This window comes from Littorina saxatilis, linkage group LG9 (assembly GCF_037325665.1).
Source record: "Littorina saxatilis isolate snail1 linkage group LG9, US_GU_Lsax_2.0, whole genome shotgun sequence".
NCBI lineage: Eukaryota > Metazoa > Mollusca > Gastropoda > Littorinimorpha > Littorinidae > Littorina > Littorina saxatilis.
The window spans coordinates 22,033,150-22,051,676 of NC_090253.1; the positions used below are offsets into that span (position 1 = coordinate 22,033,150).

At 43.1% G+C, this 18,527-nt stretch overlaps 1 protein-coding gene across 1 annotated transcript in view; it reads right to left on the reverse strand.

The window, feature by feature from the left end:
- Positions 1 to 2,756: 2,756 nt before the first annotated feature.
- The window catches only part of LOC138975598 (atrophin-1-like), a 32,290-nt gene continuing 16,519 nt past the window's right edge, over positions 2,757 to 18,527 (reverse strand). The window contains exon 2 of the mRNA XM_070348317.1: positions 2,757 to 14,581. Coding sequence (XP_070204418.1) covers positions 12,656 to 14,521 — 1,866 coding nt within the window. The 5' untranslated portion in view covers positions 14,522 to 14,581 and the 3' untranslated portion in view covers positions 2,757 to 12,655. The remainder of the gene's footprint in view (positions 14,582 to 18,527) is intronic.

Below are 18,527 nucleotides of genomic sequence, written 5' to 3' on the forward strand. Positions count from 1 at the left end.
AGGTCACTGTCGACAACGCTCAATCCATATTCCCGTTATACTATTTTTAGAAGGTCACTGTCCCGGCGAAGCCGGTGTAACACGAAATTTTTACTCCACGAAAAATTTACTCTGGAGTAAAATTTTCATACGACATTCTTACTCCGAGTAAATTTTTCGTACTAGAAAAGAACTCCCCAAGGCACGAAAAAATTACTCCACCCTCCACGAAATTTTTACTCCCCATTTTTTTCATTTCCAGTAAAAATCTCGTACGCGAAAATGGGATGCGGGCGAAGGGATAATGCCAGTCTGTGATCTCGCGCACACGAATGTCGCGCTACCCTCCCTCCACCCCTTCCACCACCAAGACTAACAGGGGACAAGGGAGTAAAAACTTAGTACTCTTGGCATGGAAAGTTAAATTGCTCGTGTTAGGGTGAAGTAATTTATTCGATTTTTATTCGTCAGGGGAGGAACATTTTTTGTACGAAATATTTACTCGTAACTCACCTGTCGTGGGGAGTAATTTTCTCGTGTAATGGGGGAGTACTTTTTTCGTAAAGGGAGTAACATTTTCGTACGAAATTTTTACTCGTGGGAGTAATTTTCTCGTGTTACACCGGGTATTACTCTTCCTTATCTTCTTCAGTGTTTTGCGCGTTTATCTCCCTTCCTTCGTACGGTGCGCCGGCGAAGCCGGCGTGCCGGGTATTCGGCTCTACTTCTTCCCGGCGAAGCCGTACCCGGCGAAACGGGTATTCATCTAGTTCTATATATATATATATATATATATACGACTTGTGTCTGTGTGTGTGTTCGCGATGCACGGCCAAAGTTCTCGATGGATCTGCTTCAAATTTGGTGGGCATATTCAGGTAGAACCCGGACACAACCTGGTCGATGAGAATATTCAACACGTACTCTCAGCGCGCAGCGCTGAACCGCTTTTGGTTTTTCTGTTCATCTTCCCAGATCCATTCCCAGTAACTCTTCCTTATCTTGTCCAGTGGTTTGCGTTTATCTCCCTTCCTTCGTGTGGCGTCAATCCATATTCCCGTTACTATTTTTAGAACACAACGCTCAATCCATATTCCCGTTACTATTTTTAGAAGGTCACTGTCCCGGAGAAGCCGGGTATTACTCTTCCCTATCTTCTTTAGTGTTTTGCGCGTTTATCTCCCTTCCTTCCTACGGTGCGCTAAACTTCTTCACGGCGAAGCGGGTATTCATCTATTATATATATATATATATATATATATATATATATATATATATATATATATATATATATATATATATATATATATATATATATATATATATATATATATATGTATAGGTTACAACACGAGTGGTTTTTTATATGGCTTGTATTTCAGTCAAGACCCAGCGGATGAATATCATCGGGAGACACGAGCCTTTGGCGAGTGGCTCTCGATTGATATTCCCGCTGGGTCTTGACTGAAATACAAGCCATATAAAAAACCACGAGTGTTGTAATCTGTATATCCCATTCTACCATCAAACACAAAGTGTAGACTACTAGCGGCACTTTTGCGATCTGTGGAGTGTGAAACAGTGTTTTCAGCGAGACATGGCCTTTTTGCAACCTTAAACTAAGTGACCGTCGCTGAAAAAATAAAACGAATGAGTGCATCTATAAGTACGCGGTAACACTACTTTCAGACCGTTTAAAAGCGTTAAGTAAAGGTTCATAAGTTGCAAGAAAGTAATGAAGTCGTATAGAAATCCATTTAGTTGAAGCGCACAATTCTTTTGCGTTTCAGGTCGGCGGAACGGGGAAACCGGTTTGGCCCCCATTTGGCTTACTCGACTCGATTCAGAATCGATTCCACGTTGTTTTTTTCGAACGCATTATTATACAATTAGTCTTATTGACAGAGAAGCAAATTTTAGGGAACACATATGTAGATTTAACCATTTGCTCCCTATTTGAAATGTATCTACATGATAAACTGTTTTGCGAGTGTGTTTGCATGAACCTAAACTGGTATTGATGCGATGAAAACAGGACCCAAGTCTGTCACCGCCGCTTGATTGCATTTTGAAAGAATATGACTGGATTACGGAAAAATACACACATGTTAAGTTCTTAGATACCTTCATCGCCAATGTGGACTTACTGCAGAGCCAGGCAAAAGAGTAGACTTGCTCGCAAAACACGTGAAACAGCTGATGATAGCGAAGCCCAACCGTGCCAGGTAAGGACGGTCTGACAGATTCTCAAAAGTCGTCTGCTAACGAAGCAAGGGGAGGGTACTCGTGTTTTTGTTTTGGTTCGCTAGCATCTGGTTATCTTGTAAGTTGAATGTTCGTTTTTTCCCACCTGCATTGCTTTCATAATGAAAGAAACGTTTGCTTATTGCATCTCATACATCAGATCAGTTCTGAGATTCATTTTTGCGTGCAACTGATATGGTTTTCTGAGCCGTGCAATACGATTTTGGAACTTCATACAAATGTGTCACATTGTTCGGCGCGAGGTCAAAGGTCGGGAGCAAAGTAGTTCTTCGCCCAAATCGGAATCTGCACTATCATATATTTTTTTGAGTCCATGATGTATTTATTGAGCTATAAAAATACAACATATATACCCATACTGAAGTAACAGAGACAAAGAAGGGAGGTCATGGGATATATATATATATACACGTACACAAACACGCACGCGCGCTCACACACGCACACACACTGGCACATACACATGCACACCCACACAACCACACACACACACTTTCGTCACAAAAGGACAGTTGTTTTCTTTTTTAGGAAGTGATTTTAATGACATCGGTATAACTGATGATATCTCTAAATACGCAATGACACTAGTACACACACTCCTCCAACAGTTACTCACAATGCATAACTCAAACATCCTACTACATTTGCCACATATATTCTGACTGTTCGTTTGTGTACTTTTTTCTTGTAAATAAATTAAATATCAACATAAACAAAACTCGTCTCATCCACAAACAAACAATCAGAGAAAGTCTACACACGCAGGTATACAAATACAATAATTATTAAAAAAAAAGAAGAAGAAGAAAATCCCAAAACGAACGCACACATAACATAGCGCAAACACAGGCACGTGCATTTTATAACACTCAAAAAGCTTTGGCGGGTTGGCTGTTGTTTTTCTAGTCTCCAACAACTGAACAAAATATACATTTCTTTTTCTTTTTCACAAAATGTCGTGTCGCGAATTTCTTTTGCAAACCACGAAATCAAGGCGTGATTGGATCATATTTATGATCGGATGAATGAATCAATTCGCCGAAGAGACACACACCGGGGTCTGAGTGTCGAGATGCTCTGCTACAGTGTTATGCTGGCAGTTACTCCTCAAAACCCAAATACAAATCACACTGTTAATATTGTAGTTCACCGCCGCTTGTCTGCCTCTTGTGAATGTAGTACTACATGTGCCCTTCAGAAAAACATCGTCCTGAATAATAACTCTTCAGAGAAACATCGTCCTAAATAATAACTGTTCTGAGAAACATCGACTTAAATAAAAAATCTTCAGAGAAACATCGTCCTAAATAATAACTGTTCTGAGAAATATCGTCTTGAATAATGACTCTTTGGAGAAACGTCGTCCTAAATAATTGCTCTTTAGAGAAACATCGTCCTAAATGATTTTTTCTCTCAGGATAACATCGTCCTAAATAATAACTGTTCTGAGAAATATCGACATAAATAATAACTCTTTGGAGAAACGTCGTCCTTAATAATTACTCTTTAGAGAAACATCGTCCTAAATGATTTTTTTCTTCTCAGGATAACATCGTCTTAATTGATTACTCATCAAAAAAAACCATCCTCGCACATAAATACTCTATAGAGAACCATCGTACTAAATAATTCAGCAGCAGAAAATAACCTGAAGTTTACTTTGTTTTGGAGTTCTTCTAGGCCAATAATTATGTAGTACACTGTATTTATAAACCACAACGGTAGTATCCAGACACATGATATTATCTGCTAACACAAGGTAACAAAGCTGAGATCTGACAACTTTTGTTGGAGAGGAACATTGGTAACAATATTTTCGTTGTTAAAAAATCCTCCTGATTTGTTTGTTTGACTTTCTAGTTCGGCGATAAGTGAAAAGTATGGCGATGCTTCAAAGGCGTATTTTTCAAGACACTTTCAACAGAAACCGGGACGCGTATTCCTCATAAAATGACCCCACCGCATAAAAAAACCAAAAAAACACAGAAAAAAAACATTGGCGAGCAGGTACCACGAGCACTGAAAACATATTCTTTCAATCTTGTTTTTGGTTATTATCATTATCATTATTGGGATTATTATCATCAGCATTCTTAATTCCCTATCTTTAGCTTCACCAAGATAAAAACCATTGCAAATTTACCCGTATGATAAGAGCTGATTCCCACCACAAACTGTACCGGGCAACAAAAAAAAACCCAAAAACCCCAAAAAAACAAAAAAAATTGAGCGCAACTTGGGTGTGGAAGTGAAAACTGTGCCTGAATTAATTGTCGCGATTTTGTCCTCCTCTTCTTGATCAACGGACGTGAAAGGCGAGAGTTGAGTGCAACCGGGATTGGTTAAGGCTAACATCACATTGGTTCATAACAAGATCGACTGACGTCGTGTGTTGGTACTGAACTCCTTGCCGGGTAGTATACATTAGTAGTGTGACAGCGTAGTTTTCATTTTCCCCCACCTTGTTGGCGTGTTACTCCGGTTTTTGTGGCCATCTCCTTGTCGCTCCGAATTTTGCACTCTGCTTCCCTTGCTGGGGTTGAAATACAGCGCTAAAAGGATAGTGTAACGTCCATGCAAGCTTTTGTTGCTGGGTACAAAATTCGGCTTAACAAGATGTAGGGTAAGAACCGCGGTGTAACGCTTCAACGTCAGACAAAATAACGTGTGGCTCAAAACTGGCCAAAACCTAACAGCGATTTACATTTTCAGCGGTTCACTTTTTGAATGGCTCTTAATGAACTTTACCTTAGTGTCAGCTGACAAGTGCGTAGATTTTTTTGAAACGAAGTGGTATACGTTATTCAAAGCATGACAGCATCTTTTAGAGTGAAATGTACAACTGAACATGCAAGGCCAGAATATTTCTTGGCTTTTTGTGTGTTGACAGATTTACGAGCATTTATCTCATGCAGTTCAGTTGACGAACTCTCGACAGGACCTACATTCACGTCCAGAGCGGGACTGTACTGAATGGAACTGTAGCTATGCTTTCACAAATACGGTGTCAACACACTGGTTAACCCGATTCTCATCAAGGTAGATCCGAGAAAACCACCTCAGCAATAATACAATACCACACACGCATTGATATGTCAAAGCAGAAGCAGAGAAAATAGTGATAACTGCAGGGTATCAACAGCGTAACAATTATGATGTACAAAATCTTACTACACGGCCCAGTCAACGATTGCACGCCATGACGTCTAACAGTTATGGTCAGCGTCATCATTATATCAATGACGTCTAACATATACGGTAAACGTCATCATTATATCAATGACGTCAAACATGTACGGTAAGCGTCATCATTATATCAATGACGTCTAACATGTACGGTAAGCGTCATCATTATATCAATGACGTCTAACATGTACGGTAAGCGTCATCATTATATCAATGACGTCTAACATGTACGGTAAACGTCATCATTATATCAATGACGTCTAACATATACGGTAAACGTCATCATTATATCAATGACGTCCAACATATACGGTAAGCGTCATCATTATACAATCGAACTCCTGCGCCCATATTCACCGAGAAACACAAGACGTGTCATGGCGCTGGGGTCGAGCGAACAGACTACCACGACGTATAAGACCGCATTGCACATAGGTGAACAGCCGCGTCATTCGGCGCGCACAGAACACGCTATGACGACAAACTGCAACAATTATGCGTCATAGTTCTTGTCAATGATTACACAGTGAAGTACGTATCACAGGGAGGTTACGGAAGTGAGCAAACTGCCCACTTTTGTTTGTTTGTCGGGGTTCATTCATGAGATTTACCCACGCTTTCACGCATCCGAAATAACCGTTCAAGTCACTTTTTATGATGCGGTCAGCGAAAGGTTGACCGTGTGAAACACACTTCAACAACCCTTTCGACCGTCTCTTATTTATCCACATTGACACATACTCGGTGTTATGAACCAGAAACGCTCGCATTCTGGAAACTCGCGCACGTGCTCTCAATTCGTCACAGTTATGCATGAAGTCCATTGATTATTACATAATCCTGTGTTCAAATAAAAACTCTCACATGCTTTACCATACGCAACTTTTCACCTTGAATTTCTATACGATTTTGTTGCCCTTCTTTCACTATCTGTGGTGATGCGTTGTTCAGTTCTACATCGACATCGTTCTTTCTCTCTTCGTGATTCGCACCAATGTGTGGGAAACGCTCTGGCAGTACAATTTTGTCTTGTGAAACTCGCGAAAATGCCGAATTAACAGTTGTCTCTGTCTTCTCAAAACTCACGACATTGCAGGCCTCTTTTCCCCCAAAACTCACGACATTGCAGGCCTCTTTTTCCCCAAAACTCACGACATTACAGGCCTCTTTTCCCCCAAAACTCACGACATTGCAGGCCTCTTTTCCCCCAAAACTCACGACATTGCAGGCCTCTTTTCCCCCAAAACTGAGTATTGTTATTATGCCTCTTGTTCAACTTTGAAACTGACACAACCTTGCTCAATTTTGTTTGTTTGTTTGCTTAACGCCCAGCCGACCACGAAGGGCCATATCGGGGCGGTGCTGCTTTGACATATGACGTGCGCCACACACAAGACAGAAGTCGCAGCACAGGCTTCATGTCTCACCCAGTCACATTATTCTGACACCGGACCAACCAGTCCTAGCACTAACCCCATAATGCCAGACGCCAGGCGGAGCAGCCACTAGATTGCCAATTTTAAAGTCTTAGGTATGACCCGGCCGGGGTTCGAACCCACGACCTCCCGATCACGGGGCGGACGCCTTACCACTAGGCCAACCGTGCCGGTTAACCTTGCTCAAGCAGCCTTTAAATATGAGTAAAAAAAGAAAAACAGAAATACAGTTGGACACTCAGGAAAACACATTTTTGGGTGTGAAATTGTATTTCATGAAACATTCCATTTATTAACTTATCTTGTACTTGTTAAATTTGTGTTTCATTAAGCAATCCACTTTTTATTTTAAATCTATTTAAAATTTTTTATATTAAAAAATGTAATTCTTGAAGCAATGTTAACTCGGCATTTAAATACTCTTCACGAGTCTACTACCGCGCGTTTTTTTCTTTTTTTCTCCAGCCGGTTTTGTTTTAAATTTCTTAGCGGACGCACAGCAGTGCACCAGTACTGAACCAAGGGGGAATACAACCACTCGCAGTTAGTTATCTTTCACTGAAAGCAAGCGTGCCGTTTCACCCTCCTTTTGAAATAACCACAACACCTAAAACTACTACGACGAAGCTCTCGACGAATTAAAACAAAACGTTTAACATTCATTCGATCTTTTTTTTTTGTTTTTTTTGTGGCCACCATTACAAAAAATACACACCTTTAAAAAAAAAATCTGTGTCTCGTGAGAGAGGTATGCGGACGCTTCTTCCAAACCGACAAATCCTTTGTGACAACCATTTCGATGTGACAACAACTCATGTTTGAGATAACACTGACGCAGCTTTACAAACAGAAACACAGATTTCATTTTGACTACCGAACTATTGAAAGAACACCAGACACCGTCATCACTATACTGAATGTTTGCAGTCATTTTCCAAAACATTAAAATATAAAAGAAATCGAACACCGTACCTCAAAACACAAGGATAAAAGAGACAATAGGAGAACACGGAGAGAAAAGAAAGTGCTTAATGTGAAGACCATGGTTTTCACTGAACATTTTGGGTTCTGAAAGCCAGCCATACCGACACAGTAACAATGCACACACTACGGATGTGTTCAAAAATGATTATTTTTCAACTGGGATACCACATTAATTTTAACACAGAATCAAATCACCAAAAACTAGTGCGACTCGGAACTACTCAGACAAAAAAAACACGCACACAAACACACAAACAGCGGCAGATGCACATAAAACAACAAATATACGCAAAATTACACGAAACAATATAAATTAGTCCATTTCATCTCCCAAATATAATAGGGCTCAATGAAATTATTGTGTACTTCGGGTTTTATGGAATCTTTAGAAGCCGCAACCCGACTAGATCTCCATCATCTTGACAATTAGTTGACGCAGCAAACACAACATTGTCCATCCAGTCTGATGCTTTACTCAAACTGATTTCGGACACGCATTCAATCTAGGATAAAAAGCTCTTGTAGACATAAATAAAAGGAAAAATAAACGAATTAAAAAAACCAAAAAAACCAAACTAGATCTCTTCATCTGTTCTTTCTTTATTTGGTGTTTAACGTCGTTTTCAACCACGAAGGTTATATCGCGACGGGGAAAGGGGGGAGATGGAATAGAGCCACTTGTCAATTGTTTCTTGTTCACAAAAGCACTAATAAAAAATTTGCACCAGGGGCTTGCACCGTAGTACAATATATGACCTTACTGGGAGAATGCAAGTTTCCAGTACAAAGGACTTAACATTTCTTACATACTGCTTGAATAAAATCTTAACAAACATTGACTATATTCTATACAAGAAACACTCAACAAGGGTAATAAAAGGAGAAACAGAATCCGTTAGTCGCCTCTTACGACATGCTGGGGAGCATCGGGTAAATTCTTTCTCGCCCCAACCAATATGGGACTCCCCCTAGCCCGCGGGGGGTATCTCTTCATCTGGACAGCCAGAAGATTCCATTATTGAATGCGTAAACCTTATTATTTACATGGCCCCATGGGGGTTCATTCACACATTTACTTCAAAGGTGAAAAAGGAGTATCAGAATTTACAACGGAAGTAAAACAGCATCAACCACGACATTTTCATCTCGCAGTCCTTATAACTCACATGCATAAAACTATTTGTTTTATCTTCAAATGCATGCACATATATCTATGCATGTTCATATTCATCATATATATATGCGGATATCATCAACATCAAAATGTATCGTTATCACATATCAAACTAAAATCGTACTGATTACTCAACTCGTCCAGTAACGAACAAACACACATGTGCAATGCAGATTCATCAAAGTCATAGCATCCAATTGAAACTTTTGTTATAATAAATGGGGGAGAGAGGTCACTTATGTAAATGAGAGAGAGAGAGAGAGAGAGAGAGAGAGAGAGAGAGAGAGAGAGAGAGAGAGAGAGAGAGAGAGAGAGAGAGAGAGAGAGAGAGAGAGAGAGAGAGAGAGAGAGAGAGTACAAGCACCGTAAATTTAGCAAGCACTTATCCCGTAGCAAAGAGAAAAAATAAAGCAAAGCCACAGTCATACAACCAGTCTCACGAGATCATAATATCCCTGAGTAACAAGCTCACAGACAGGAGTGAAGAAATCAGACAAGATAATGACAGTGATGATGACGATGATAAGGAGGAGGGAAGATATAGATAACAATTGCAAGAAAGAATGAGAGGACGAGGAAGAGGAAGATGAGGAGAAAATGAGAAGAAACGAGGAAGAACAGAGTTATACACTGACTAGCACTTAGCACGTAAAATCACAGATTCACACACTTTTAGAGTTGCTAGTACGGGCAAAAACAAGCATTGTAACACTCCAGCGTACAAATTATGACACAATTCTGGAATTTGATAAAAACAAAATCATGAGCAATTTTTATCCGTTTACAGATATATATATCCAGTATTCCAAATTCAAAATAATTCGTTAGCACATTTCCGTGTTTCAGCCATGTCAATGTCACACACAACATTCACATAACATTGGAGCGGGTATTTAAGTTAAAACTCAATAGAACTGGTAAGTTGAGAATCATTTGATACTCGATAAGATACTTTGTGTTGTCTTTGGGACGAGTTGAGGGGAGGGGTGGGGTGGGGCAAATTATAATATTATTCAATGCATTCTGGTTCTGTGACAGCGGAGAGGTGACAGCATGTTGAGAATGAAACATGTTGGACATTGTCCATCTGGTTCTGTTGCCCTTTTAAACCGTGTACCCATCTCTTCTCGAAATCAAAACACCTCTACTCAGCATGGATAAATATGTATATAAATATTTATGTGGAAAGATATCTGCTTTTGTTAAGAGAACGAGCACATTACATGTGATTGAAGCAATCTGCTACCTACAATCTGCTACCTACAATGTGCACGCAATACTTGTATGTGCCAGGGTTTCCTGAATATTAGTTGTTGTCGTTGACTGACTAAACATGTTGATGCTGATATCTCTTTGTCGTATGCGCACACACACACAGAGATCCACACACAGAGACACACACACACACAAACGCAAAATCTCAAGCAGATTCTTTAACCTGTGAAACCAAAAATCTTTTAATTATGTAAATATATCACAATATTTCCATCTTATTTGGTAACTTTCACTCCATGAATCCCACTCGTCAAAAACCGCGTTGTGCTCTTCCAATAATTGTTTATATTAAGTATTTCCTTCACTTGCTCAGAGATCAATAAACATAGTTCACACAAAAATGACACCTTTCAGTATCAAAATATTGCGAAGAAATTATTATCACTGAAAATGGCTGTTCTTATATTTCTCCTATAATTTCCAACAATGCAAAAGAATCTGTTTTGCCACTCTCGACTAGACAGTCATTAAAATAGTGCTGCTGTTAACCAAATGATGTAGTATTGGGTAAGATCAAACACACCCACACCCACACCCACACACGAGCTGGTTAAAAAAAAAGTCATTCGAAATATTCCTTCAAATATCCACTTAACATTGGCATTTCTAGGAGTCGGTGTCAGAGTGACTGTGAGATGAAATGTACAGCGGCAGTTGGACAATCCACAACTTCCTCTGAACGTATCACATTATCAGTAATGCCCAGTTAATCGACACACACACGTACCTCTGAGGTCTTCAAACTAGAGTTAGCTTCTTTGGCATCCCTTCCCAACCCAACCCTGACCCTCCACACACATTTGTTTTATGTTTTTTTTCTTCTTTATCTTCGAACGATCACACAAACAAGTCACAGACAACACGACCACCTTTTCCTTAACCACGCATCTCTGCATCACGTTAATTCAGAACATACATTTTTCAAATCAAAAATTTAAAAATGCACTGACGAAGACAAGAGAAAATGACATATTTCTTACCATGCAAGCTGTACAACCACAGAGAAAAAAGTGCGGTTCTAGCTTTCAAACTCTTCATGCAAAAATGACATACACAAAACCATACGCACAGGCTATGTATGATGCTTCTGACTGGACAGAGAATAATTTCCAAACGGAAATTAAAAGCAAACATGAATTCAATCTCTTTGTGAATTAAGCACTGCACAGTTCCAATAATACACAACACACCAAAACTGTTCAGTATCTTGGGAGTCGTGTAGACCCGACATGAAAACTTGTTTCATAGTCAGCATCAAGTCATACTTGAAACTGTCAGAAATCTCTACCTTACAATCCCATGCAAAGCCCTATTTCTTCATCCAACACTTTCTGCTTAAAAAAAACCCAACAAACAAAAAAAGTTAAAATGAGAGTCAAGTCCGGCGTTTATACTGTTGACCTCCAACCAGTAACACTCGTGTTCTTCCCAAACCGTACAACGTCTCCAAAGCGTAATGTTCTCAAAGACACTCGATGTCTGTACTGATTTACACAGGCAGTGAGGCACAAACACATCCTTTCCTTGGCCTCAGAAGCACTCTCTTCCAAGACGAAGTCGTCTCCCAACAGGTACTTACATTCAGTCTCTTGGCAAACCTTTACATGTGCTCTCGTCAAACGCTTTACACACATTGTCTCGACCTACTCCCATTTATAAGCTTTCTGAAAAAGGCGTGTCTCTCAGTCTCTCTCTCTCAGCCGATTGGTATACGTTTTCAAGACTTGTGTGAGTGTGTCTCTCTCTTCCACCCTCTCTTTCTCTCTCTCAACACATCTTAAATTCAAGTTCAGACATTCGAGTCATCCCCTACTCATTGCCAGCGCATGAAAGCTCGTTAGCTGTGAACAAAATAAAAGTGTCATCGAGTATAACGCGGAACCTTTCTAGCCCTTCCATAAACATCAACAACACCGACAACACAGCGGCTAGATAAAGGTGTCAACACATCATGAAATAAAACGACACACAAGAACAGTCGACATCAAGCTTTCAAACTGGCTCCCGCTTGCAGCTATAGCTAGCTCTCTAAGAGATCCATTCATGTGTGGCAGCAATCGTTTTTGCATGTCCCGATAGACCTCATCGATCCCCCCAAAAAACAAAAAAACAGACACAGACACAGACACAGATACCCACATTTACACACACAATTAAAATACCCATGTCATCAAGCTTACAGGCTTGCTTCCACTCGCAGCTCCATGAGGTCAGAGAGAGAGAGAGAGAGAGTCCGAGGCCCTTTCCTCGTGCCCGTGTACGTACATCTCATGCGACTCCATCTTACAGAAGTGTAGACCTAACTGTTCGTCAACACACACAAAACAACAACAAAAAACACCACTGTCTACTGTCATCAAGCCTTCAGACTGGCCTCGACCTGCAGCTCTATGAGATCGACGAGAGTCAGCGGCCCTTTCTTGACGCCTGTGTAGATCTCGCGCAGATCCGTGTTACACGGCTTGAAGGGAATATCGCGCTGTTCCACCAGGTACTTGGACAGCAGGTAATCCAGAGGAGATATCTTCAGATTGGGGTCCGGAGGCACGGGGAACCCCCGGGCGACCCCCTCCGCCTCTGACCCGTCGCTGGAGCGTGGTGAAGCCTGGCCGCTGCTCTGTTCGCTGCCCCCTTCGCTGTCGTTGCCGTCCGTACTGTTGTGATGCTGACGCTGCTGTTGCTTGTACTGCTTCTTGTCCTTGCGCAGGCTGACTAGCTCTTTCATCCTCTCTTGGCGGCAGAGGATTTCCTTCTCTCGCTCGGCGCGTACCAAGGACAGTTTGGTGGTCCCCACCACTTTGAAGCCGGGCGGGGCTGCTGCCCGCTTGTTTTGTGCATTGCTAGATTGATTGTGGTGAGGAGGAGGAGTGGAGGACGAGGAGGAAGAGGAGGAGGAGGAGGTGGTGGTGCGATCACCGTCAGGAGCTACGCCTCTCTCCCCCATATTGTCGCCGCCTTCGTGGTGAAGGTGAGTCGTAGTGGTGATGGTGGTGGCGTTGGTGTTGCTATCCATGGCACCCCTGTGGACGACAGGCATGGCATCGGAGTAGTAAGCGGAGGAGGGGTGGTGGTGGTGGTGGGAGGGGTGATGGAAAGCTGAGGAGCCCCTCCCTTCATCGCTCTGCGAGGGTCTGGAGTCAGCCTCGTCCTCTTCCATCCTGTGTTGCTGATGCTGTTGATGATGTTGTTGTTGCTCCTCTGGTTGGTAGTCCCGCCACGCTTGGTGCCGGAGATGACGATGGTCACTGCTGACTGACTGGGACGCCGAGGGTGTTGGCATGGCTAGGGAGGGAGATGAGGAGGAGAAGGAGGAGGAGGAGGAGGAAGAGGAGGAGGCAGTGGTAGAGGAGGAGAGCAGGAGAAGCGAGCGAGAGGCTCCGAGCTCGTCCTCGCTGGTGTTGGGGTAGCGATCCATTGACGTCATCCTGGCGCTACTGGAGGACGGTGAACAGGAGGAGGGGGCAAGAGAGGAGGGGACGAGTGAGGCAGGAGCGCCTCCCCCAACCATGTCAGGCACCGGCGGGCGGCCCGTGTCCTCGAAGGGTCTGTAGATGCCGGGGAGGGGAGAGCGGTCCCGCGGGCGTGGTGAGTTGGGTTGCGGAGAGGCCGAGCTCGCTGGAGGGTAGAGCCTGGGGCTTGGAGCCGCGGGGCTGTTGTACTGTGGCGGCGAGGGCACGGACATCACCCCGCCATACCGACCATAGGGCGACCGTCTGTCCTGCTGAAGGTACAGCGACGCAGGGTTAGGTGAACCACCCTCTGTAGGGTACTGGGGGAGCGGGTGTAACGAGGCCATTTCACCCATGACGGGGCTTCTGCTGGGGTAGGGCGGGTAGGGCGAGTGGCGATGGTGGTTGCCTCTGTACGGGTGGTGGTGGATGGGCAGACTGTTCTGGCAACCGCACCCTTTCATCACACACACGCCCGGGTGGCCCGGGCGAGCGACGTGACCCCTACTCCCCGCTTCTTCCACCCGGAGTCGATTAGGCCTGTCCTCCATGGAGCCAGTGCTCTCGGGGCGGCGGGGGCTTCTGGCGACGGTCAGGTCCAAGGGCTGCTCCATCTCGTGCGGCGGGAACGCGTGTTGGACTGCCGGAGGGGCTGGAGGAGGCTGATCCGCGTAGTGCACAGGTCTGGTGTCGTTGTAAGGGATGTGCTGGGGGTTGTAGGGGGGCTGGTAGTCAGGGTGAGGATGGTAGCGGTTGGGTTCAGTGGAGGCCATCACCACTGGATGTCAGGGAGAGGAGGGGGTCTCGGTTTTTCTGCTGGCTCACTGGTCAGTCTGCACACACACAAGGAAAACACTGGTCAGCTAATGTTTTATACTATCTTGAAAAATGGTTTGAAAATATCATAGAAGCCTACTACATCAATAACAACAGCAACAGCAGCAGCAACAAAAACAACAAACAGCCCACAATCAACCAAACAAACCCAACTCCATACCCAACATAATCATCAGCAAACTTCATCAGCTGATTATAATAAATGTAAAACTGCAGCAAGACAAAGCAAATGGATACCAGAACAAACAGAAAGGGGTTCAGAGCAGAACAAATGTTGACAGTGCTGCTATCGAGACTGCGTAAGAAAGACCCAGCCGTATTCCGCGGAACGAGTGCCAAGCTTTTGCCAACACTGTTCCAGCGCAAGGGATTCCCTGGTCAGTCACAGCACTACTTTCTTTCTTTATTTGGTGTTTAACGTCGTTTTCAACCGTTCAAGGTTATATCGCGACGGGGAAAGGGGGGAGATGGGATAGAGCCACTTGTTAATTGTTTCTTGTTCACAAAAGCACTAATAAAAAAATTGCTCCAGGGGCTTGCAACGTAGTACAATATATGACCTTACTGGGAGAATGCAAGTTTCCAGTACAAAGGACTTAACATACTGCTTGACTAAAATCTTTACAAACATTGACAATATTCTATACAAGAAACACTTAACAAGGGTAAAAGGAGAAACAGAATCCGTTAGTCGCCTCTTACGACATGCTGGGGAGCATCGGGTAAATTCTTCCCCCTAACCTGCGGGTGGTAGTCACAGCACTACACAGAACCCGCCTACAAGTACCTATCCGACACATTTCCGTACTCTCAGCACACACTGGATGGTAGACGGCACATCCAAAAGCGCAGTAAACACAAAACACAACTAGGCCTTGTTTGACCGGGCCATGCTACAGAACATACACAGCCAGCAAAAAGTGAAGGGAAAAGAACACAGGAGCAGACCAGAACACAGACTGTACAGCCAACACAGGCGTGTAGTATAAAGACAGCGCTCGGATCAACAGACCCAGTGACCCCGCGAAACGCCGAGCAAAGGGCCAGGCCACAGCACTTACCGCGGAGGGGTCGCGCGCTAGATTAGCCGGTCAAGGGGCTTATCGCATGCAGACCACACCAGCCAAGCTCGCCGGCTGAAAGCGCTTGTTGTTGACAGATTGTTGTGTTAGCTGTTAGCTGCTGAACGGAGAAGGGGTGGGGTGTTATAGACCTTTTCGGTATCTGAGCAGCTCTCGCGAGACACGCTCTTTGTTATGCTTTGAACATCGCGAGAACTTCAAACTTTGGCTTGTGCATCTCGCACGAGATCGCTGTACCGCATGCTTTGCTATGCTCTGAAGTTTGCGAGAGATCACGAGAGCTTGGAATACCGATAGGGTCTATTAAAATGCAACTGATATGCAGTTGTCGTTTTCTTTTGTTGGGCGGGGGAGGGGGTGGGGTGGGGGAGACGGAGGGGACGAGGAAAAAGGCGGTGAGCGGGGCAATGTCAGGAAACAGAGAAAAAGCAGGAAGGGGGAAGAAACACGGGAGAACAAAAGGAGAAGAAGAGAGCGACGAGACTAAGAGAAAAATTTAAATCAACAAACGAAAGAGAGAGAGAGAGAGAGAGAGAGAGAGAGAGAGAGAGAGAGAGAGAGAGAGAGAGAGAGAGAGAGAGACTCAGACCTTTATTACAAAAGGATAAAGGTTTTAGGCAAAGCCTATTCTTCCAACCTGTCCTTTATACAACACATAACTGATAAAGACAGACGGACATACAAAATAAAAATTCAATCATATAAGATACAGAAATACATTGTATGGATTGCAACACAATGTGCATTTAAGGAATTATATAAGGAGAACTCAAAAATTACAAAATTACATTGACATAGTTAAACCTTTCATTTTGAGAATTAAGTTGCTCAAATTAGCTACACGTCAGTTAACACTAGTACAAAATGTTCAACAAAATAACAATCGAACAAGACATTTCATTCACGAATGATGTGTGAACGTGACTGTCTCTTAAACATTTTCACTGAAGTTGCATTTCTTATCTGTTGGGGGAAGGAGTTCCAGAGAAAAGCTCCCGAGAAGGCTAAGCTCGATTTGTAGAGGTCTAGGAGGGATGATTTTTTGGGACCCATATCTTTTTGTGGCATGTTTGAAATGTGATTGCATAAATATAGGACAGTCGTCATTTAGAATTTTATACATGAACACAGCCTTGTTTAACGTCAACTGATCTTTCAAGGGGAGGAAATTCAGGAGCTTTAGTTTATCATCCGTGGACCTATTCAAATCATGCAGAATAAGTTTTGCAGCTCGGCGATGCAGGGAATTGAGTCTTTTTAAATGAACATCACTGCAGTTATCCCAAAGTGTCGAAGCGAAGTTTATATGAAGCACTATGTGGGCGTAATAGAACATTTTGAGTGCTTCAGAATCGGCGTAATGCTTTAATTTTGATAACAGGTACAAATTCTTTGATACTACTTTGCAAATATTACTCAAATGAATTTGCCATTTCAACTCTTGATCAATGGTAACACCTAATAGTCTATGTTCCCTAACTTGCTGCACTTGAGTTGAACCAACTGACAGTTGTAATAGTAAAGGGAGAGAGGGAGAGGGAGAGCGAGAGCATACAAACCGCAAGACATAATTCACATTCTCACACAAAAGCGCAACAGATCCCTCATATCTGCATTAACATTGCGCCGCACGCAACAAACAAACTCTCCGTTCTCATTCCTTAAAACGACAGTATCAAGTAAGTCCCTCTGGTGTTCCGGCTTGGCTGAACTCAGGCCTGGCCTATGGTACCCCCCGCGGGTTAGGGGGAAGAATTTACCCGATGCTCCCCAGCATGTCGTAAGAGGCGACTAACGGATTCTGTTTCTCCTTTTACCCTTGTTAAGTGTTTCTTGTATAGAATATAGTCAATGTTTGTAAAGATTTTAGTCAAGCAGTATGTAAGAAATCAATCAATCAATATGAGGCTTATATCGCGCGTATTCCGTGGGTACAGTTCTAAGCGCAGGGATTTTTTTTATCTTTTTTTATTTTTTTATTTTATGCAATTTATATCGCGCACATATTCAAGGCGCAGGAATTTATTTATGCCGTGTGAGATGGAATTTTTTTTTTACACAATACATCACGCATTCACATCGGCCAGCAGATCGCAGCCATTTCGGCGCATATATCCTACTTTTCACGGTCTATTATTCCAAGTCACACGGGTATTTTGGTGGACATTTTTATCTATGCCTATACAATTTTGCCAGGAAAGACCCTTTTGTCAATTGTGGGATCTTTAACGTGCACACCCCAATGCAGTGTACACGAAGGGACCTCGGTTTTTCGTCTCATCCGAAAGACTAGCACTTGAACCCACCACCAAGGTTAGGAAAGGGGGGAGAAAATTGCTAACGCCCTGACCCAGGGTCGAACTCGCAACCTCTCGCTTCCGAGCGCAAGTGTGTTACCACTCGGCCACCCAGTCCCAGAAATGGAGCAATTTTTTGATTAGTGCTTTTGTGAACAAGAAACAATTAACAAGTGGCTCTATCCCATCTCCCCCCTTTCCCCGTCGCGATATAACCTTGAACGGTTGAAAACGACGTTAAACACCAAATAAAGAAGAAAAATGGCCTATGGTTCATTCCCCCTGAACCGAGAATGTCGGTTTACGTCACCAGTCAGTGCCAGCATACACATAAGCTGTTTGCTGGGAACAGAGAGAGAGAGAGAGAGGAAGGGAGAGAGAGAGAGAGGGAGGGAGAGAGAGAGAGAGAGAGAGAGACTTAGACTTAGACCATTTTATTCACATAAAGGGTAGACATTTTAGGCCATAGGCTTAATCTTACAATGTGCCCTTTACATTCACATGAGAGAGAGAGAGAGAGAGAGAGAGAGAGAGAGAGAGAGAGAGAGAGAGAGAGAGAGAGA